General features: G+C 50.4%; 1 protein-coding gene across 6 annotated transcripts in view; it reads right to left on the bottom strand.

The window, feature by feature from the left end:
- LOC113812850 (AT-rich interactive domain-containing protein 3C) overlaps positions 1 to 22,500 on the bottom strand; it is a 210,754-nt gene that overhangs the window by 113,434 nt on the left and 74,820 nt on the right. For 5 of the 6 annotated variants that reach the window (XM_070118843.1, XM_070118845.1, XM_070118847.1 and 2 more), the window contains exon 4: positions 18,878 to 18,925. The exons of the other annotated variant lie outside the window; for it this stretch is intronic. In XM_070118843.1, the coding sequence (XP_069974944.1) occupies positions 18,878 to 18,925 (48 nt within the window). The remainder of the gene's footprint in view (positions 1 to 18,877; positions 18,926 to 22,500) is intronic. 6 annotated transcript variants of the gene reach the window in all.

The raw sequence follows: 22,500 nt of genomic DNA, 5'->3' as shown, positions 1-22,500 counted from the left end.
TCCCCTCCCCCCCCTCCAACCGCCATCGCAGTAATGTACAATTTTCATATTCATGCCCAGCCATCCCGGGCCAAATTATGACTTTTTTGATAATGCCTCGATCGCTATAAATTCCTGACGACGGACATTAACGATTAAAACCTCCGCGGAACGGACGCGGCGTAAATCACGGGGTCTCTAAGGCTTAAATCACCCGACGCAGGCGCTGAAGAATGGCCCTTCCGGCCCCGTGATGGATACGACTCTCTTGCCCCTGTAATGAGATGTCGGAATTAAATAATGCTTGATTTTGCTTAGATAAGGATCGCGGGTTTGAAGCCTTAGCCTACAATGGTCACTACTCTCATTACCATCCGATAATTGGTCAATCGGACAGCGGGAGGCGAGCGCTGGGCCAATCAGAATGCAGTATTTTATGACCCCCTGTTGCGATTGGACAGATGAGGTAATCCGACGCCCACCGGACGGGCTGCCGCGGAGGCCGTGATGGAGCTCCCTCCTCCCAATTATAAATCCAGCCGCTATACTTCATTATGGCAACAGGTAAGCCCCACACCTTGACGGCCTAACGTTGAGGGGAGGAGGGGGAGAGGGGGAGGGGGAGCAGCGGGCGCATTCCTCAGCGATAACGCCCACGCCCTTCTTGTCCTCACGCCCACTAAACAGATTGAGAAGGAAGGCAGCGAATGCATTTGAGGATGGCATATCTCCTTCAGAGCTTTTTGTCTCCTTTCCACTTTCCCATTTCCTCTTCTTCTCTCTGAATATCTTCGTCTCCTTCCCCTCTGAACTCCCTCTCCCCATTTAATGTACCCTTTCCACTTCCCCCTCTCCTTTCCTCTGCCCACTTCCCCTTCCACTGTCCTCCGACCCTTTCCCTTGTCCCCCTCCCCTTCCCCCTTCCACCTCCCATATCTCCTCTTTCCTCTTCCACTTCCACTTCCCACTTCCCTTGTCCCCCTGCCCCCTTCCCCTTCTCTTTTTACTTCCTCTTCCCACTTCCCCCTTCCCTTTGGCGTTGTGTTGAGAGCAGGTCCGCCCCAAGGGTAGCGGCCGGGGAGGAACGCGACGACTTCAGAGCAAATTCATCCTGTATGTCTTGACACTATCATCATCATCATCATCATCATCATCATCATCATCATATGAAAACTATTTATATTTTTCTCTCCCTTTCCCTTTCTCTTTCTCCTCCTTTTCTCTCTTATTCGCTCACTCATTTACTTGCTCAATCACACACTCATTCACTCGCTCTATAAGTACATGTGTGTGTGTTTGTTAGTGTAAACGTCTATTTGTGTATGTGTTTGTGCATGCGTATATGTATTTGTGCGTGTGTGTGCGTGAGTTGCATGGGCGTGTGCTGCAGGTCCGCCCGCCCGCCTGAGCGATGGGCGTGCGGCATGCGAGGCGAGCATTCGTCAATCACCGCCGTGGCCAGGCCGGGCCGGGCCGGGCGGCGTCGGAGGGCCAGCGCGGCCATCCCTCGCCCCCCCCATCCTCGCCTTGGCCGAAAGCAACGCAAGCAGAGCCGGAAAGCCGAGAAGCCGAAAAGCCGGAGAGCCGGAGAGCCGCAGGACCGGGGCGCGAGCGAGCCGACGCCGCGAAGCCGGGCGGGACGAAGGCCGCGCCGCCGCCGGCCGTGGCAGGGATCAGATAAGGCCTGATACATCACCCATATTTTAATAGACGGCCCAACGCGCCAAGACTTTACTGCCGATTATTCTCCGTAATTGGCTGATGATTTTTAATGTTAATTAGGCTCGGGACGTGCAGCTTTTTCTCTCTCTCTCTCCCTTCCCAGTTCGCACGGTCCTCTCTATCCCCCGCTTCATCTATCTCTTCGTATGTCTCTTCCTCTCTTCTTTTGCCCACTTTGCCTTCCTTTTTAACATTCCTCGTTAGGCACCGTTGCTCGAATCCACCGCTAGAAATTATCGCTAGAAATATCGCTAGAAAATATTGCTAGATATTATCGCTAGCCGAGTGCCACCGGAGATCTACGCCCCCCCCCCCAACCCCATCCCTCATCTCCCACTGCAACGCCCTGGCAGGATGGAGGCCAAAGGAGAGGGGGTCGGGTGAGGGAGGTTGGGGGGCATAGAAGGAGTAGGGGTAGGGTAGGGGGAAGGAAAGGAGAGGGTAGGGGAAAGGTAGAGGGGAAAGGTAGAGGGAAGGCAGGGGAGGGGGAAGGTAGGAGGAGGGGAGGGATAAAGTAAGGGAAGCGAAGTTGTATTGAAGAGGAATCTCTTGCGCCCCCACCACCTGATACCGTGGTGGAGACCTCCGTACCTCTCCCCCTCCCTTCCATTCTCTCCCCGCTGTATCTAAAGCGTGTCTTCCACGCTCTCCCTTCTCTCCTTTCCTTTCCTTTCTCCTCCTCCTCACTTCCCTCTCGCTCTTCTTTCTGCTCCTCCATCTCCCCTTTTCCTATTTCTCTTCTGCCCTCTTCCTTCCCTCTCCCTCTTCCTTCCCTCTCCCTCTTCCTTCCCTCTCCCTCTTCTCCTTCTCCTTTCCTCTCTCCCTCCTCTCCTCTTCTCTCTCTCTCCCTCTCCTTTCATGCCCTAGCTCTCCTCTCTTCCCTCTCCTTTCCATCTGTCGCTGTCTGTCGCTCCTGTCGGCGGGCCAGGCGAGGCAAGCGAGGCAAAGGGCGGTGAGGCAAGACGAGGGGAGGCGAGCGAGGTGTCAGCAGCACGAGCAGCAGCCCCATGAGCTAAGCAGGCAGCAGGAGAGGGCGGCACACTGAGCCTCCTGCTGCGAGGTGGTTTATGAGAGTCAACAAGCTGATGCGGCTGACACTCACCATCAGCATCACTACATAACGTCTTTATAACCCTCTGCCGCCGCCCTGCAGGGGGCCCACACGCTTGCAAGGGTGGGCCCGGCCCTCAACGCCGCCGCCGTCTTCGGTGGTCCTCCGGCGCTCGTCTGCGCTGTCCTGGTCTCTATTTTCCTCTCTCTCTTCTTTCTCGTCTCTATTTTTCTTTACCACTCTTCTCTTTCTTGTCTGTCTTCTTACTTCCTCTCGCCTCTCTCTCTCTCCTTCTCCCCCCCCCCCCCCCGTCATCCATCACTATATTTTTCAATCTTTGCTTTCTCGTGGCCTGTTACCTCCCTTCCCATTGTTTAACCTAAATGTCGAACGACCGCACTGCAATCTGCGCCGATTTGCACGCTGCAGCTAAATACAGCAATTTAACTGCTACAGCGACGCCACCGTTCCCTTCCACCTCCCTTTCCTCGCCCCTGCCCCCTTCCCTTTGCCACTCCTCCCTCCCCCTCCCCCTCTCTTCACCTTTTCTCGCCCCCAATATTTTCTCCACCCACCCCCTTCCCTCTACCTTTCATGGCCCTCGCCCCTTCCCCCTAACTTTCCTCCCCCTCCCCCGAACTTTCCTCCCCCACCCCACACTACCGCCCCCTTCTCCCCTTTCCTCCCCGTCGTTCCCTCCTCTCATAACCTTTACGCGCCCATTAACGACAAGGCGCATCAGAGCGAAGTCGCCCCAGCCAATCAGTGCCCGTTTAAGCCACTTCAGGCCAATCAGCGCTCGTTTACTGCTGATGTCCCAGCCATTCAAACCTTATCTGCACAATTCGCTGACCAATCAAGACCCGTTAACGCAGGGCACAGTGACCAATCAAAAGGCCGCATTATCCTCTATTAGAGGTCGAAATTACAGCAATCTCTTGCATGATGGTTGCCTGTAATCTTCGGCAACATAAATATCACTCACCGAGTAGCACCGCCGGGAGCTATGTGTACAGGGCGAGTGCTTGTGTACACAACCCGACTCTTCGAGACTACATCATCGCCCACGTATGTACACCAGGGCTACAAATGTACACCGAGGCTACTTTGCTCGCCGGGACTACGCACACGACGGCCGGTGTTCGCCTCGGGCTCCGGTTGGAATCCAATTTCAACCCCAATCAAGATACAACAATTAATCACTGCGGGAGATTAATGCGACGGCCTCATCTCCTCCATCATCGGGACGGAGAGGGAAGACGGCCGGCCCACGCGGAGTGGAGGGGGGGAGGGGGGGGGAAGGGACGGAGGTGGAGTTGGGAGATAGTGGGATGGAGGGAGGGAGGGAGTTGGGAGTTGAGAGGGAGTGGGAAGGAGATGGGGATGGGATGGAGCTGGGCGGGATTTGGGTTGGGGATAAGGATCGAGAGGATGAGAAGGAATGAGGATGAGGACGAGAAGAACAGAGGATTACGGAATACGAAGAGGTGGAGAGACGTAGAAACAGTGCAGAGAAGACCAAGGACGACCCCGCACGAGAAGAGTTCGTGGCCGCCGACGGATGAAGGGGACCGGCCCGCGCGAACGACTCCCAAAAAGAGCGAAGGAGCGAAAAATGGCGGGCGCGGAGTCGTAACGACGATCTGCCACGGGGCCGCGACCGGGTCCCACTGCAACCCGGGCTTAGATTACACATGCAAAAACCCGAACCATAAATTACGGCGCAGGATGTGGCTTGTGGCAGATCCATACGGAGCGGCGACCCGCCACCGTTGTCGCGCTCCCGTTCTGGCCGCCGCCGACAGGCAGGCAGTTGGGGCGGGGTCTCGTGCGCCCTCGGTAGTACTTCGCCTTGGTAGTCCGCTCATATCTTTCGTTATTCTTGCATCCTAGTAGTCGCTTGTTCGTCCCGGCAGTCGCTCCTAGTAACCGTGCGACCTGCAGGTCCCTCTGAACTCCATAAATCCCCGAGCGCCACGGCCGAGATCGCAGAATGAATCGCGCGATGTCGCCAGGAATCCCATTCACTGTCTCATCCCCGCGTCCTTATCGCGCGGATGAGAGATGTCAGCAGTCTCAGCGAGCCTTGCAGAGCCGGGCAGAGAGGCTGAACTAATTGCACCGCGTTGCCCTCGTGTTGCAGCCGTCCAAATATGCAACAAAACACATACAGATAAAAATATTGGAAACAAAAACGCTCGCTGGATCAGGGGCGCTCGTGTGCCTGTCTTGCCCCGGACGCCCTCGCTACCCATGATTGAAGGCGCGATGCACAGATAACACGGGCGGGGGCAAGCGAACACCGCCCTTACGCACCCCCCGCCGTAGGGTCTTCGCCCGTGAGCCCCAGCGCGCCCTCCGTCGCCCTTACCGCCCTCGGGTACAGAGGTCATTTCCAGACGGGGAAAAATTATAAGATTCGGCAAAAGTGGTTTAGCAACCGGCCGGGGATCAGCCACGGGGGAGGATGCGTCCCTTTGTACATCACCTCGTCGGGGGAGAATAGGTGGGGAGGGAAAGGCAAGGGGCGATCTGAGGAGAGGGGACACCCGGGGAGGAGGAGCAGGAGGAGGAGGAATTAGCAGAGGACGACCTGCAACAAAGCCTTGCAATCGGGGGGGGGGGGGGCGCAAGGAGGAGCTTCCTCGCAGGCGCAAGCAGAGACAAGGGATTCACGACTGTTGACTTGGCCTTGACTCGCCCCGTCGCCTCACCATCCTCACCACGTCATTATCACACCTATTACCCACGCCCCATTATGCCGGCCGCCATCATCACCATTATGCCATCACCATTATCAACATCAACTCAAGTGCTCACGCTCCATTGATAAATACCTTGTCATCACTTGGATCGCCATCGCTCGTTATTCACACCCCATTTATGCTGCCGTCGTCACTATCATCACCATTCGTTTCCCACGCCCTGTTAATGGCATCATCACCATAATCATCTTCACCATGATGACCATCACCAACAATATCACCATTATCATAATCATAACCATCATCTTCATCACCATCATCATCATCACCACCACGAATAACCAATGCAACCAATTCATCCAAAACACCCCAACCAAAAAGAACAATATGAAAAATAACAAGAAAAAGAAAAAAAGAACAAGAAGAAAAAAGAAAAACAAGAAGAAAAAGAAGAACAAGAAAAATGGAAAAGGAACAAAAAGAAAAAGAAAAAGAAGAAAAAATAAAAAAGAACAAGTAGAAAAAAGAAAAAAGAACAAGTAGAAAAAAGAAGAAAAAAAGAAAAGAACAAGAAAAAGAACAAGATCAAGAAGAAGAAAAAAATATATCAGCGTTACCAACACACTCAAAACACACACAAACCCAAAACCCTCCACCACCCACCACCCTCCCCACCGCCAACCCTGCTCCCCCACCCCCACCCCACCATCCCCCAGCTAATCGCCCACGCCTCCCATTCGAGCAAACGATCCAACCCGAACTCTCGAGGCCCGAAAGGGTTATCAATTCCCGGGCATTACGCACCTCGGGACGGCGCTCGCCCGGAGACAAAACGGCACGATTAATTTGCCTGAAGTTTAGGCTTGGCGCAACAATGGCGGGTCGTGAGGAACATTGAGACGTCCGGGAGGGGGGTAAGGGAAGGGGAGGAGGGAGGGGGTAGGGAAGGGGAGGGGGCATTGAGACGTCCGGGAGGGGGGAGTGGAGAAGGGGGGTAAGGGGAGGAGGGAGGGGAGTAAGGGGAGGAGGTAGTGGGGGTGGGAGTGAGGGGAGGAGGTAGTGGAGTGAGGGGAGGAGGGGGGGGGAAGGGGAGGGGGTGGTAGTGGATGGTAAGGGGGTAGAGGAGGTGGAGAAGGGAGGGAAGGGAAGTGGACGAGGGAGGGGAGGGGTAAGGGGAGTGGAGGAGGTGGAGAAGGGAGGGGAAGGGGAAGGGGAGTGGAGGTGGGAGGGAAGGGAAAAGAGGAGTGGTGAAGGGAAAAGGGAATGGAGGAAGGGGTGGTGGAGGGATAGAATGATTCAGAGGGAGAAGGGAAGTGAAGGAGTGAAGAAGTGGAGGTGAAGATGAATAACAAGAAAAAAAGAGGAAAGAGTAAGAAAAGAAAGGAAAAAAAGATGCAGGAAGAAAATCGAAAAAGAGAGAAATAAACAAACAAACATACATACACGGAACAAAAAAAAATCCCCCCCCCCCATCGTGACCGAAAACCTAAAAACAATAAAAAATAGTAAAAAGAAAATGGAAAAAAATCAAAGGGCAAACTCAACAAAAGCGAAAACGTGCGCAAAACCGAGCCGAACATTCCAGCCAACAATGTGGGTCACGAGGCAATTAATTCGAAGGATATGCAAAGGAAGGAGGCGATAATTGGCAGGCGACGAAAGAAGAAGGAGAGAGAAGAAAAAAATGGGAAAATAGAAAGGTTAGGTCTTTCTTTTTTTCTCTTTCTCTCTCTTTTTTTATTTTCTCTTTCTTTTTCTCCTCCCACTCTTTCTTTTTTTCTCTCTCTCATTTTCTTTCTCTCTTTTGTAAACAGAAGTAATTACACTTAGGTTCTCTATGCAAGGCAGGACTGCGATGGGCGTGATGTGGGCGGCAACGGGTGGGTTTTGGGATGTGGGCTACGGGTTGTAGGCTCGGCGGACAGTATAACCCAGAAAAGAAGGAGGAGGGGGAGGGGGTGGGAAGGAAGGGCAGGGAGGAGGAGGGAGGGTGGAAAGGGGTAGAAAGGGTAGGGGAGAGGGTGGGAGTGGCAGGGGAGAGGGGGGAAGAAAGGGCAGGGAGGGTGGGCAGGATAGGAAGGGTAGGGAGAAGAATAGAAGGCTAGGGGATAGAGGTAGGAGAGGGCAAGGAGAGGGAGGGGGGGCAGGGAGGGCAGGGAGGGGGGGCGAACCCTCCGCACATGCTTCCCGATGCATGATAAACTCGCCCCGATCAATCACGCGCCTGACAATGTAATTCGGGGTTCATGACTGGAAACGGCCCATCGCTGATCAATTCATTCAACCCGACGAAGATGCCCTTAAAATATGGACTCGCAGCCGCCCACCGACCACCGGCCGCTCAGAGGAGGCTCGTCACTGCACCGCCCTCGCGCCCCATCGCCCGGACGCCCGTGAGCCCTGCAGCACGCCCGCGGGAGGATCGAAACGCCCGCGAAACAGCACCGTGTCGCTCCCTGAACATTTTTTTTAGCTCTTTCCACGCCCGGCGCGGGCATCGTCTCTTCCTTCTTCCTCTTCTTCCTTTCTTTCCTACCCTAAGGTCATCCTCGCCGTGTTGCTTGCCAACCTCCTCCTCCTCTTCTTCCTGCTTCCTTCTCCCCCTTCCTACATTCTTTTCCTCCTTCTTCCTCCCTACCCCTTCTTTCCTTTCTTCCTTCCTCCCTCCCTCCCCCCATCCCTCAACCAACCCCCTCCCCTCCTACCACCCCCCTCCCCCACTCTTTCTCTCTCTCCTTCCTTCCCTCCTTCCCCAGCCCCTCTCCCTCCTCCACCTCCTCGCTCCCACCCACACCCACTCCCTCCCTCATTTTTCCTTCATCTCCCTCCCTCCCTCCCCCCTCACTCCCCTCCCCTCCCTCCCACCTCCTCGCTAAGCCAACGGCTAAATAAACATATTTACCGCATTAATGGTGTCACGATAGAGTGTCAGCCCGAAGTGTCAGCCCGCCTGCCACAAAGACGCCAAGCATCCCCGGAGGAAGCTGACACCCTCCAGAGTAATTTACGGCGCGGATTAGCAACTCCGCGACGTGCCTGGGCAAAAGGACGCCACATTATCGGGCACAAATCATGCAACAGCTTTGTGCCCAACATCAACAACCTTGCCTGCGCGGGGCTGCAATGCCGGGCGCTGACAGACAAGCAGGATGGCCTGCGGTGGTGGGGGTGGGGGTGAAAATGGTGGTGGAGGTGGTGGTGGTGAAAATGGTGGTGAAGGTGGTGGTGATGGTGGTAGTGGCGATGAGAATGGTGGAGGTGGTGGTGGTGAAAATGGTGGTGGTGGTGATGAAGATTATGGTAGTTATGATGCGAAGCGACGGAAGCGGAAGGTTGAGGAGGTGGAAGTGGAGGGTACAAAAATAAATAGCGGTAGAGAAGGGTAGGAAGGGTGAAGCAGAGACGGACGTGGAGGGAAGAAGGGAAGAGGAGGAGAAGGGAATAAGGCGGAGGAGGCGGAGGAGGCGAAGGCGGCGACTCAGACAGACGGAGACGTATGGCGGAGGCGCAAAAAGAGTGACCCGTCGCTGCAGTAATTAATTCTCGGCCGCCGCCTCTCGCGTGCTGATGGAGGCTGCTGCTCCTCCTCCGCCCGCGCCCCGCCCGCGCCTCTCCGGAGCCGTCTCGTGCCCTCCGCTTCCTTCCTTCCTTCCTCTCTTCCTTTCTTTCTTTCTTTCCCCTTCCTTTCTTTCCCCTTCCTCCTTTCCTTTCTCTCCCCTTCCTCCCTTCCTCCCTTTCTTTCTCTCCTCTTCCTCTCTTCCTTTCTCTCCCCTTCCTCCCTTCCTGTCTTTCCCCTTCCTCCCTTCCTTTCCCATCCTTCCTTCCTCCCTCCCCTCTCTCCCACGAGTACGAGTAGCAAAGTGAGGCTCCCTTGGAACGAGCACAGGTGGGAAACACGTGGTCGTACACGCGCCCCTTCCACCCTTCCTCGCTCCCTTCCCTCCCTCCCTCCTTCCTCACCCTTCCTCACTCCCCCTCCTCCCTCCCCCTTCCTCCCTCCCCCTTCCCTTCCACCACCCTCTCCCCTTCCACCCTTCCTCACTCCACCCACCCTCCCTCCGTCCTTCCTCACTCCCTTCCCTCCCTCTCTCCCCCTCCCCTCCCACCCTCCAACCCTTGTGTCCCTAAACCCTAATTACGCCCCACTTCCCCTCTGCCACCCACGCCGCCCGCAAGGACCTTATGTCGACACGCCGCTAAGGCTTGGGTAAACGAGGATCCTGTTAACGAGGTTTGGGTACACGCGGCTTGGGTAGAAGAGTCTTGGGCAAGAGAGGCTTGGGTAGGTCTTGGGCAAAGACTTGGGTAAATGACCCTGGGGTAGACTTGTTTTGAGGTAATCCGTCCTTGAGTAAAACGAAGCAATCGGGAAACGAGGCTCCAGATTTGGGTGCACACGGTTTGGGTTAAAAAAATAATAACAACAACAACAAAATAATAATGTCACACACGAGTCTTCGGTAAACCAGCCACTCGGACAGAACAAGAGTAATTCTCCTTTCGTCAAATACCAAAAGGACTTAAGTACTTTGCATACAAAGTCCTTTACCGAATAAGTGCCATATCGTGTCTCCCTCCGTGGCACCCACCAAGGGTCGAATGGTGCCACAGGTCTTCCGGTTCCTGTACATCCTGGGCGTTATTTTCACTGTCGTCGCCGTTTCATTATCCGTCGATGGGGGAAATATTAGTAATATAAGTAGAGACCTTTTCTTTACTTTCAATATAACTGACATCATAACTAGGAACCTCATTCGTGACTTTCAATATCACTGACATCAATAGTAGAGACCATTCGTACTTTCAACCTTACTGACATCATTATTTGAGACCTCATTCGTGACTTTCAATATCACTGACATCACTGAGACCCCATACCTACCCCGTACTTACAATATAACTGATATTATTAGAGACCTCATTCGTGACATTCAATATAACTGACCTCATTCTTAGAGACCCCAATTCTTACTTTCAATCTTACTGACATCAATAGTAGGGACCTCATTCGTATTTTCACTGACATCATTAAGGGGCGATAGTTTCCCTACGTGTCGAAAACTGAAAGCAGAGCGCCTTCTCCCGCAGATTCCGAGACGAGACTCCGAACTCTCGTTGGTTCACGGACGACGAGGCTTCGGATGAAAATAAAGAGCAACTGATGGCAATCTTCGGGCTTTGTCAGTGCTGATGGTGATGTTTTTGTTGGCGATTTGATATTACTATTGTTGGTGATTTGCTGTTGTAATTATTGATGTGTTAATGTTTTGTCGATGCTCTTGTACTTGATTTGTACTAGATTTGTTGCCGATACCGTGTCTTGCTTTTGTTTAGGATATATCTACACGATATATCTTATTCCCCCCAGGCCCGTCTCCCCCCCCCCTTCCCCCGGCATCGTCCGATTGCGCGGGAGACGACGAGAGTCCCAGAAATAGCCCCGCCGTAGAGCCAATTAATCTCGAGAAGCGTAAATGAAGCGCGGTCGTCCTGACACCCGACTTTCTGCGCCGCGCCGTGGAGGTGAATGGCGGCCGAAATACCGCTTTTTCCCGAGCGATTCGTCGTCAGCGAGCGTCGTTTTTCGCGGCCTTTTTAAATCTGATTTTATTTGATATTTGTCGTTTTCATAAGTAAACAATATTCTTTCTTTTAGGTATTATTCATGAAGTGAGGTTTTCATCCCGCAGATCGGTGAAAATAACAGAAAACTCGGGTGGTATTCCGAAAGTTTGGCATTATTTACCACGACTATTGCTCGGTGAAGCTAACACCCATTCTATTACAACTCTAAACATAACCAAGAAAATAATTACGACAATTTCGCTATGAGATCCATCGGCATGCAAATCGGTGAAACTAACCACCGCAACTTGTAAAGACCTCCCCATTTATTCATGACAATTTTGCTTTTTTTCCCACCAACACGCAGCGCGGTGAAGCTAACACAACACCCGACGCCACGAAGAACAGCTCCGGTTACGCTTAATAACAACATAACAGAAATGAGGACATGCCACTTAGCAGGACAATCAACATCCTCCTCATGCCACTGATTCACGACTCGCTCCAGTTCCTTTGTAGGAGCAAAACCCACGGTGGATATAAATGGCTGGAGCGAGGACAGCTGCACGCGGCCCTGCAATTCTCGTGTCACACAAACCCCTTGCGCTCTGTAACGTGAAGGCCAGAGTTCGGAAAGCTACAGGATTTTATTTTATTTATTTATTTATATATATATATATTTTTTTTTTTTTTTTTTTTTACTTTGACTTTGACACGTACATTCTATTAGAGCCATCAAGTTTGGAGAGCCACAAGATTTTAGAGCCACAGAGATCGGAAACTCGAACTTCTGAAGTCTACAGCCATAGAAACGTACCCTAAATTGCATAAAAATAAATAAAATTCATTATTTGATCAATCAAAAAAGGCCAAAGAAAAGAATATGATTACCAGAGCCACCGGAACTCACCCTAAATTGACCCACGCAATTCGTATGAATTCCATATGAATTTTACAAGGAGGGGGCGATTGGAGAGAGGGAGAGGGGGGGTGCAGAGGAAGGAGGGGGGGGGGTGCAGGGGAAGAAAGGGGGGGGAAGCAAATTAGGAACAGCGAATTGTCAAGGAATGCCAGCGGGCGGAGTGGGCGTGCATGTCATGTGCCTGACATTGCCCGCCGGATTCCGGTGTGACGTTTGGGTATGACCTTGGCACGCGTTACGCACACACGTGGATACGACCGTCCGGAGTCATATTCATATTGATACTCATACTCACACACACACACACACACACACACACACACACACACACACACACACACACACACACACACACACACACACACACACACACACACTACTTCTACTATTACTACTACTACTACTGCTGCTGCTGCTACTATTACCCTCCCCCCCACACTCCCCCTCACTCGCATGCATCACCCCTCATACCCCCCCCCCCCATTGATAGTCGCGTGTGAGTGCTCGTTACGGCTGTTACGGCCTGGTCATTCTTGCCCCTTGTTCCTCCTCCTCCGTTCCGCGAAAAGGGAGAGAACGCGAAACGGGGAATTATCTCTTATTGTCTTCTCCCTCCTCTTATTCCGTCACTTCTCTATTAAATTAATATCTTCTCTTCTCTTCTATCCTTTATTAGCATCTATAGAATGCATCAAGTGAGATACATATTCATTTATTCATTCATTCATTTTCTCTCTCTCTCTCTCTCACTCTCACTCTCACTCTCACTCTCACTCTCACTCTCACTCTCACTCTCACTCTCTCTCTCTCTCTCTCTCTCTCTCTCTCTCTCTCTCTCTTTCTCTTTCTCTTTCTCTTTCTCTTTCTCTTTCTCTTTCTCTTTCTCTTTCTCTCTCTCTTTCTCTTTCTCTCTCTCTTTCAATTTCCAATACCCTTTTTTATGCGATCTATGAATGTATTTCTGGAGCTAATGTATTGTAGAAGGAGGAAGAGAGAAGATAAAGAAAATTACAGAAGAAAATAGAAGAAAAAAAACATGACAGAAACACAAGAGTTCGAAAAAGGGGGAAAAGTGGGAAAGACGAAAGAAAGAGTGGAAGAGGGGAATAGCCCCCTCACCCCTCACCCCCACCCCACCCCCCTCAGCAGATCTGTGGGGGCGCATGACCACACACAGGCCTCGACAGGGTATCCATCATGGAAAGGTTCCGGTGAGGAGCACCAATAGACCAAGGACGAGGTGGGGGGGGGGGGGCGGAGGAGGAGGGGGAGGATGGATCTCCAATGGGTGATGAAGGGGGTGAGTGATGTGGGGAAGGGAATGTGAAAGGGTGAGAGAGGGGGTGTTGGAGGGGGTGAGGTGGGGGATGGTGAGAGAAGGGGTGGTGTGAGGGAGGGAATGTGGGAGGCTGAAAGAAGGGGTGTCGGAGGGGGTGATGTGGGGGAGTGTGATGTTGGGGAGGGGGATGTGGGAGGGTGAAAGAAGAGGTGATGTGGGGGATAGGGGGATGGAGGAGCTAATATGGGAGACTGATGTGGGGGAAGAGGTAATGTGGGAGGATGATGTAAGAAGGTGATGAAAGTATGGAAGGGATATTCCAATGGGTGATGCGTAGAAGTGTATTTTAATGGGTAGGGGATGGGGGAGGGGAGAACTTAGAATGGGGGGGGACTCCAAAACGTGGATGAGAAACGGATGAATCAAACCCACGAGCCAAGCAGACGAGAGAGAGAGAGGAGAAAAACTGACCACGCTTAAACCCAACTCAATATTGACTCCATCGAAAAAAAAAATCAATAAATACACAAAATACAAAAAAGCCAATAAAGAAAGAGAAAAAAGAGAGAGACGCCATAAACAAACAAACAAAACAAATCAACAAACACACAAAATACAAAACAAAAACAAAAACAAAAGCCAATAAACAAAGACAAAAGAGAGAAAGAGAGAGAGAGAGACGAAGCGAGAGCCAAAAATCATAAATCGGACATCATGATATACAGCGGCCCGTCAGCACACATACAAACATGTCCTCCCGACGTTAATGCGCGGTGGGCACGCGAGGGACACACCGGGGGCTTCGACGTCGCTCGCCGTGAGGAGGAGGCGGAGAGAGAGAGAGAGAGAGAGAGAGAGAGAGAGAGAGAGAGACAGAGAGAGAGAGAGAGAGAGAGAGAGAGAGAGAGAGAGAGAGAGAGAGAGAGAGAGAGAGAGAGAGAGAGAGAGAGAGGGGGGGGGAGAGAGAGGGAGTGTATGCGTGTATGTGTGTGTGTGTGTGTGTGTGTGTGTGTGTGTGTGTGTGTGTGTGTGTGTGTGTGTGTGTGTGTGTGTGTGTGTGTGTGTGTGTGTGTGTGTGTGTGTGTGTGTGTGTCCCCTTTCCTTTCACCTTTCTTTTTCTCCTTCCTCCTCCTTATCTTCCCCCTTTTTTCCTTTCCCCTCCTCTCACCCTCTCCCTCTTCCTCTTCCATTCTCCTCCTCCTCTCTCCCTCTCCCCTCTCTCTCTTCCATCCCCCTCCCCCTTTCTCCCTCTCCGTCTCCCCTTCCCCTCTTCCATTCCCCTCATTCCTCTCCCTTTCCCCTCGCGGATAGCTAATGAGGAGGAAGAAAATGTGGCGCGGTAATTAACATTGTGTGCGTGTTATCCGTGCGTTATCTCGGATGCTGCTGCTTATCCCCTGCTCGGACATCATCACCTCGCCTCCCCATTCCCCCCACCCTCCTCCCCTACCCTATCCCAATCTTTCCCTCCCCTCCCCTCCCCTACCCCATCCCAATCTCCTCCCCTCTCCCTCCCTATCTCAACTTTTCTCTTTCCTCCCCTTCCCCATTCTCATGTCTCCCCCTCCCCTCCTCTCTCCTCCCCTCCCCTCTTCCTTACCATCTTCTTGTCCCCTTAATAGCTTATTCAATACGTTTCTGGCATTTCCTTTATCCCCTCTCCCCCCTACCCCCTCCCCTTCCCCTCCCACGCCCATATGTAAGGGGAAATACAACTGTTGTTCTTGTCTCGTGTTGATGGGGGGTGAGGGTGGGGGGTGGGGGTGAGAGGAGGGGGGGCGAGCAATCTTTCCCTTTGTTTCGTATCATTGCGTAATCATTCTATTGTGATTCCATTATTGATTCTCTGGCCGTTTATTCTCTTTTCGCTTCTCGTTCGACTGTATATTCCCGGGTTTTGGTGTTTTTATTTTGCCTTCTCCCTCTTCCTCTTATCGTTTTTATTACTACTGTTATAATCATCATGATAATCTTCATCACTACTATTATTGTCGTTATCATTCTTATTATTATGATCATTACTAATAATATTATAATTATCATTACATATTTTATCGCCATCATATATTTTATCATTATCATCATAATAATAATAAAGATAATTATTATTATCATTATTGCTATCATTATTATAATGATAATAAATCTATCACCACCGTCATCATCATCATCATAATAATAATCATCATCATCATCATCATCGGTTTCCGTCAATTTTTTTCCCAGCTGCTTCACGCCTGAGACACAATGCACAATATTGCATGCGGAACAGAACCTCCGCTCACCAAAATAACCTCCTCTCGAACGCGACAGTTGCCAGAGAGTTAAAATCCGAGACAATTTACGGAGTGACCCAAGAGCGACTCGGTCTGTGACGAGAGATGCACGATATCGACAAATCTATCCCAGGATGACCCGACCTTTGACCTCGCCGACGTGATGATGGAGTAGGTGAGGGGGGATAGGGGGGGGCAAAGAGAAAGACAGAGGAAGGCAAGGGAAGCAAGAGAGAGAAAGAGAAGAAGAATGAGGAGAGAAAGAGGGAAGGAGGGAAGGAAGGAAGAAAGGAAGAAAGGAGGGAGCGAGAGAGAGAGATTGAGAGAGAGAGAGAGAGAGAGAGAGAGAGAGAGAGAGAGAGAGAGAGAGAGAGAGAGAGAGAGAGAGAGAGAGAGAGAGAGAGAGAGAGAGAGAAAAGAAGAAAGGGAAGCAGGAATGAGAAAGAGAAAGAGCAACCAGGCAAACAGAAATCGAAAGAGCCACACAGAACATAAAATAAAGGAATCGAGAGAGAGAAAGGAGAAAGCGCGAGATGCAGCCTCCCTTTTATCTCCCGTAATGTGTGGGAGCCGCGCCCGGGAGACGCTATCACCCGCGCCCATTGTCCATCCTCCCGTGCACTCCATCAGCGCCACCTCGGATGTCACGGCGCCGCCCTATGAAACCCTATTCACCCACTACTTCCGGCGATGGTCAGCCGCCGCCACGCTTCGGCGGGCGTCGTCGTCCTCCTCCTGAAGCAAGAGAGGGGAGGGGAGAGGGGGAGAGGAGGGGAGAGGGAGAGAGGAGGAGACGAAGAGTCGATGAAGAAAAGTAGGTTTGGAAAGAAAGAGAAAACAACAAAATCAAGAAAAAGAGTTATCAAAATTTTAAAAATAGGAAGAGAGAAGGGTAAGGTTCCTCGCAACAAAAGGGGAAAAGATTTTAAGGGGGAAAATGTGGGAAAAAAGGGGAGAAGAGGAGAGATCCGGCGGCCAGCGGTCAGGCGGCGGCGCGCGGGACTGGCCGGGTAATGGCTTAATAATGGCTTAATCAGCTGTGCGGTCATTAGCGGCGGTGTGGATGTCCCGTCACAGGCGTGGCGGCGCGAGATACGTCACATCTGTTACATATCGGACCCGTGGATGGACGAGGGGAGAGAGGGGGAGAGGGGACAGAGGAGAGAGAGGGGGGTAGAGGAGAGAGAGGGGGATAGAGGAGAGAGAGGTGGATAGAGGAGAGAGAAGGGAGAGGGGGATAGAGGAGAGAGAGAGAGGTAGAGTAGAGGAGAGAGAGAGAGTAGAATAGAGGAGAGAGAGAGAGTAGAATAGAGGAGAGAGAGAGAGTAGAATAGAGGAGAGAGAGGGGGATAGAGGAGAGAGAGAGAGGGCGAGAGGGGATAGAGGAGAGAGAGAGAGGGCGAGAGGGGATAGAGGAGAGAGCAGGGAAGGGGACGGAGGAGAGAAGGGCAGCACAGGACATAGAGATAGAAATGGATACTAGGAAGAGGAGGGTGAGGAGAGAGGGTCAAACACTGGACAGATAAAAGATACTATATAGTGTAGATCCTTCGACACTGGATATGAGGGGCATTCCCGGTACATATAGCATTTCCTTTCGTGTATATGACCTCTCCAGCCATCATACCAACACTGTCTTTGCCATCCATCACACCATACCTCTAAGCCCATCCCCTACAACTGCAGATCCACACTATTACCCCAACCGCTGTCCGTCACTTCAACATAACTCGAAAACCAACATGATTCAAGAGATCGCCGACCACATGAAACATAGACACGTATCCTAGGAAAAGGAAGCTCGTCTGACGAAACGAACTTTCCTTTAATTGCTTCGTCCGTGTGCATGCAAGCAGTACCCGCTCCCTACCTGCAAGTACAGCTCTCTGAACCGCTGGGTACAAGACACACACAGATAAAAGATAAGGCAAAATACACTCTTAATACATGCTTACACTACTCCTTTCTCATCGCTAAGAACTACGTACGTACATGCTTTGCTTTTGAAGTACGCAAAATAATACGCACAGGGAAGATCGATCTACACACGAACAAACAAACAAACAAATACGGCATACGACCCAATACGAAGCAAAACCAAAACTACAAACGAACAAAAAATAAGGACACGCAATCGGACACATGTCAGCCGAAGCCAAGGACACACAACACTACAACTACCTACCTACAGCACGGACACGGACGCCTAGGTTTGCGGAGGGGGGAAAGGGGGGAGGGAGAGAAGGAGGAGGGAAGAAGGAGGGAAGGGAAAGGGAAGAGGGAAGGGAGAGGAAGGAGTTAGAGAGAGGAGGAAGGGAAAGAGGGAGATGGAGAAAGGGGGGAGGGAAGAAGGGAGAAAGGGGGAGGGAAGAAGGGAGAAAGCGGGAGGGAGGGAAGAAGAGGGAAAGGGAGGGGGGGAGATGGAAAGGGAGGAGGGAAGGGGGCAGGGGCGTCTTGCGATCCCAGTCGGCCTCGTGTCCAGCCACACTCCGTCAAGGCACAGCCATTGATTTCCGCTAGCGTCCCCGAAACCGCCAGATTGGGTTCTCGCCGCGCCTATCTCTCTATATCGCGGCGTTTCGGAAGGGAGAGCGGAAAAAAACGGAAAAAAGCGAAGCGCTTCTAAAACTTCCGTGAATGTTCAGTGCCGTCTGGGTCCCACTGCACAGGCGGAGCGGGGGAGAACTGGGACAGAGAAAAGGGAAGAGGAGGAGGAGGAGGAGGAGAAGGAGAGGGAAAGGGAGAGGGGAAAGAGGAAGAGAAAAAGAGCGATATAAAAGGGAACGACAAAAAAGAGAAAAAGATAGAGAAAAGGGAAAAGGGAGAAAAAAGAATGGCAAAGAGACCGACAGACGTACTCTCTCACCTAGGCAACTAGTAATAAATGTGCACACACGTACGTACGTGTGTACGTGTGTGTGTGTGTGTGTGTGTGTGTGTGTGTGTGTGTGTGTGTGTGTGTGTGTGTGTGTGTGTGTGTGTGTGTATGTGTGTGTGTCTGTGTGTGTGTGTGTGTGTGTGTGTGTGTGTGTGTGTGTGTGTGTGTGTGTGTGTGTGTGTGTGTGTGTGTGTGTGTGTGTGTGTGTGTGTGTGTGTGTGTGTGTGTGTGTGTGTTTATATATATATATATATATATATATATATATATATATATATATATATATATATATATATATATATATAAACAGCACAGCAAGAAGCCTATCAGCTGCTAAGTCCAGAGTGCACGTTGGTTCGGGGACGTATTGGCGAAAGGAGGCGTGACTGGCCGTGGCGGAGTGGGCGTGGTGAACGTGCTGTAGTGGGCGTGCAGTTAAGAACGAGCCAAGAGAGCTACCTAGGCTGCTTCTACTTAAAAAACCGACGACCCGCTCCTACCTTGCGTTTGTCTTCTTCAAAGGACGAGTGCTTCGTGGGTTCTCGTACCTGGAGGGGAAGAGGAGGCCGAATTAGACGCAAAGATTCACTAATCCCGGACGAAAAATAAAGAGATTCGTAAATTAGATACAAAGTCAAAGTCAAATTCAAAATACTTACAACGGTTATTCTTATTATATAAAGATTGATATTACAGTATATATTCATATAACTTAAACATAGAATCAATGTAGAGGTAGAGATAGAGAAAAAAATGAGATAAAGATATATATCATATAACTACATATAATATACAATATATATCTATATATAATAGGTAATACATAGACAGATATATAAGATAATAAAAGGTATATATAGAAAAAAATAAATTAAAGAGGAAGATTCGCAAATCAAATATGAAAACTGAATAGTAAATTTTCAAAACCAGATTTGCAAATCAGTGACGAAATCATTAACGCAGAATACGGCATGCGCAGTGCGAGATACTTTAAAAACCTGAAAATAAAAATCAGAATTAATGTTACAGACCGGCTTCGAAAATGAATAAATATCCTATAACAAATCAGTTACGGAAATTAAGAATTATGTTTAAGAATTCATTAGCGCGGGATATCGTGTGAGCAATGGAGGATATAGAGATCACCGCGCCATGGGGTCCCTTGTGCGTGACCGGCATTGATGACGCGTGTCCCACTGTCCTCCCTCCCCCTCTCCTCCCTCCCCTTCTCCTCTCTCCCGCTCCTCCCTCCCCTTCTCCTCTCTCTCCTCTCCTCCCTCCCCTTCTCCTCTCTCCCATCTCCCTCCCTCCCTCCCCTCTCCTCCCTCCCCTTCTCCTCTCTCTCCTCCCTTTCCTCCCATCTCTCTCTCCCTCCCCTTCTCTCTCTCCTCTCCTCCGTCCCCTTCTCTCTCTCTCTCTCCCCCTCTTCTCCCTCCCTCTCCCCCTCTCCCCACTCCCATTCTCTCTATCCCCCTCTCTTCTGCTCGTTCTCCCTCTCCTTTCCTCTCTTCTCTCCCATCCCTCTCCTCTATTTCCTAATTCTCCCCCCTCTCTGCGTTCCCCTCTCCCTATACCGTTCAAGGACCGCGCCAAGAACATCCAATATCTTGAGGATGACGTTCAGTTGACAGGAGCTGGCAGGAGCTGGCAAGAGCTGACAGCATCCTTAGCTGCCTCACGCGCGCTTCCACATCCCCGAAGACCGTGAGATAAGATGTTGTGCGAATAAGGCTGTGAGATGAGATACTGTGCGGATAAGACCGTGAAATGAGATGCTGTGCGAATAAGCCTATGTGTTGAGATGCTGTGCGAATAAGGCTGAGGATGACGATGGTAGCGACAATAATACTTGCGCCATCGCTACGAGAAGGAGAGAAGGAAGAAAGAGCGAGAGAGAGAAAGAAACGAAAGGATAAGAAGACCAAGCAAGGAGAGAAGAAGGAAACGGATAAATAAAGGAAGAAAAGAGAAAGGAAAAACGAACGCAAACCCGACCACGCCAACCGTAACAGCAATTATTTCTCCCGATATACACTTTTTTCCCCTCCGCCTCGTCCTGGACCCGCGAGGACAAGGGAGCGAGAGAGCGGGACGAGATGCTGGAAAACAAATAGTGGCAATGCCTCCGACGGTGCCATCAGCCCGGCAATTGTCCCTCTCGAAGTGGCACTCGACACGACACCTTCTGGAACCTAATGCCACCTCAAGAGGACCCTGAGTCCTCGCACGGCTTCTGAAAATGATTCGGGCTTGATTGGAGTGTCTGGGGATGGTTCGAGATTGATTGGAACGTGAAGGAATGATTAGGAATTGATTGAAGTGTCTGGGAATGGTTCGAGATTGATTGGAACGTGAAGGAATGATTGGAAGGTGTGGAAATGCCCCGAACTGGACTGGAATGTCCATGAATAAATCAAGACTTAATTGGAACGTGCAGGAAATATCCGGGCTTGATTGGAACTTGTAGAAATTATCCGAACTGGACTGGAACGCGTGCGAATGACTGGACTGGAGCATCTAACAATGATTCGAACTGTATCGGAACGTATCGGAATGATTCGAACTTGATCGGAATGTCTGGTAATGATTCATGGTATACAGAGAGACCAGAAACATTGACACAGAAAGAGAAAACGAGAGTGGAAAAGAAAGGAAGAAATAGAGGGAAAGGGGAATGATGGATAAGGGGAAGCAGAGAAAAGCAGATATGGCGAGTCAGGGAGGCGGAAGCAGGATATTCGGGATGAGAAAGAGAAAGCGAATAAGCAGGAGAGAAGAAGGGATGGAAAAGCATCAGAAGGAGGGAAAAAAGAACAGTAACAAGATGAACAGCAAGAACAAGAAAAAAGATAAAGAACAAGAACAAAGGAACATAAAAAAATGAACAAGAACGAGAACAAAAATACGAAAAAAAAAGAAAAATAAGAAATGAAACAAGAAAAAGAGAAAGAACGAAGAAAAGGGAAAGAGAGCAAACAACGAAGAAAGAGGAGACGAAGAAAAGGCAGAGGAGGGGAGGGGAAAGGCCAAGACGATTATGAGGGGAAAGGGGAGGCGAGGGCAACGCGTATTTACCGTTACGAGGACTTAATCTGACGTAATGAGGCGAGCAACATATTGGTCCATCAACTGACCATCGCTGACGCTTGGTACCCCTCCCCTCCTCCCCCTCCTCCCTGCCCTTATCCTCCTATTCTCTTGCCTTTTCTCCCGTTCCTCTCCCCTCTTCTTTGTTTTCTTAGTCTCTCTCTTTCTGTCGTTCTCATTGCCTTTATTAGTTTGTCTCTTTGCCTTTCTCTTTCTCTCCCTCCATTCATTTCGTTTCTTTTCTCCTCACCCTCCTTTCCTCACCACCTCCTAGCCCTCTCTCCTCCCCTTCAACCCCTCCCTTCTCTCCTACCAAAATATCGCCCCCAACATCACCCTCCCACCCCTTCCCCAACACCAACCCTTCTCCACCCCCACCCCCCATCCATGTCCCACGCCTCCCTCCCTTCCCCCGCCATCACCACATCACCCCTCCCCTCTTCCCTCCCCCAACTTCCCCTCTTATCCTCTCATTCCCCTCATGTTATCCTCCTTTTCGGGTCACTTCACACGCTGATGCATCCATGACACCCGCGAAGGAGGTCGAGATGCTATTATAAGAAAGATAATGGTGATGATAATGATAATAATGGTGATGGTGGTGATGATAATGATGGTGATAATAATAATAATGGTGATGATGATAATAATGATAATGATAATAATGGTGATGATAATGATAATAATGGTGATGATAATGATAATAATGGTGATGATAATGATAATAATGGTGATGGTGATGATGATGATAATGATGGTGGTGATAATGATATTAATGGTGATGATGTTATCATCAAAGGGAAAAAAGAAGAAAGGAAAAATTAAAGAAAAACAAGAGAAGGAAAAGATAAATAAAATAAGTGAATCCGAACTGAATACGAACCTAAAGAAAAAAACAAAATCGAAACCATACGTATGGCACCCAATAAACAACAATAAACAACAAACAGCAAGATCAACAACAACAATATCAACAATAAAAAAAATCAACAACAAAAACAACAAAACAAAATCAAACCCAAAACGACAACAAAAA

Source organism: Penaeus vannamei, chromosome 43 (genome assembly GCF_042767895.1).
Source record: "Penaeus vannamei isolate JL-2024 chromosome 43, ASM4276789v1, whole genome shotgun sequence".
In the NCBI taxonomy this organism is placed as follows: domain Eukaryota; kingdom Metazoa; phylum Arthropoda; class Malacostraca; order Decapoda; family Penaeidae; genus Penaeus; species Penaeus vannamei.
Note: the sequence above shows the minus strand (reverse complement) of the source record. Positions and strands in the feature narration are given on the sequence as shown.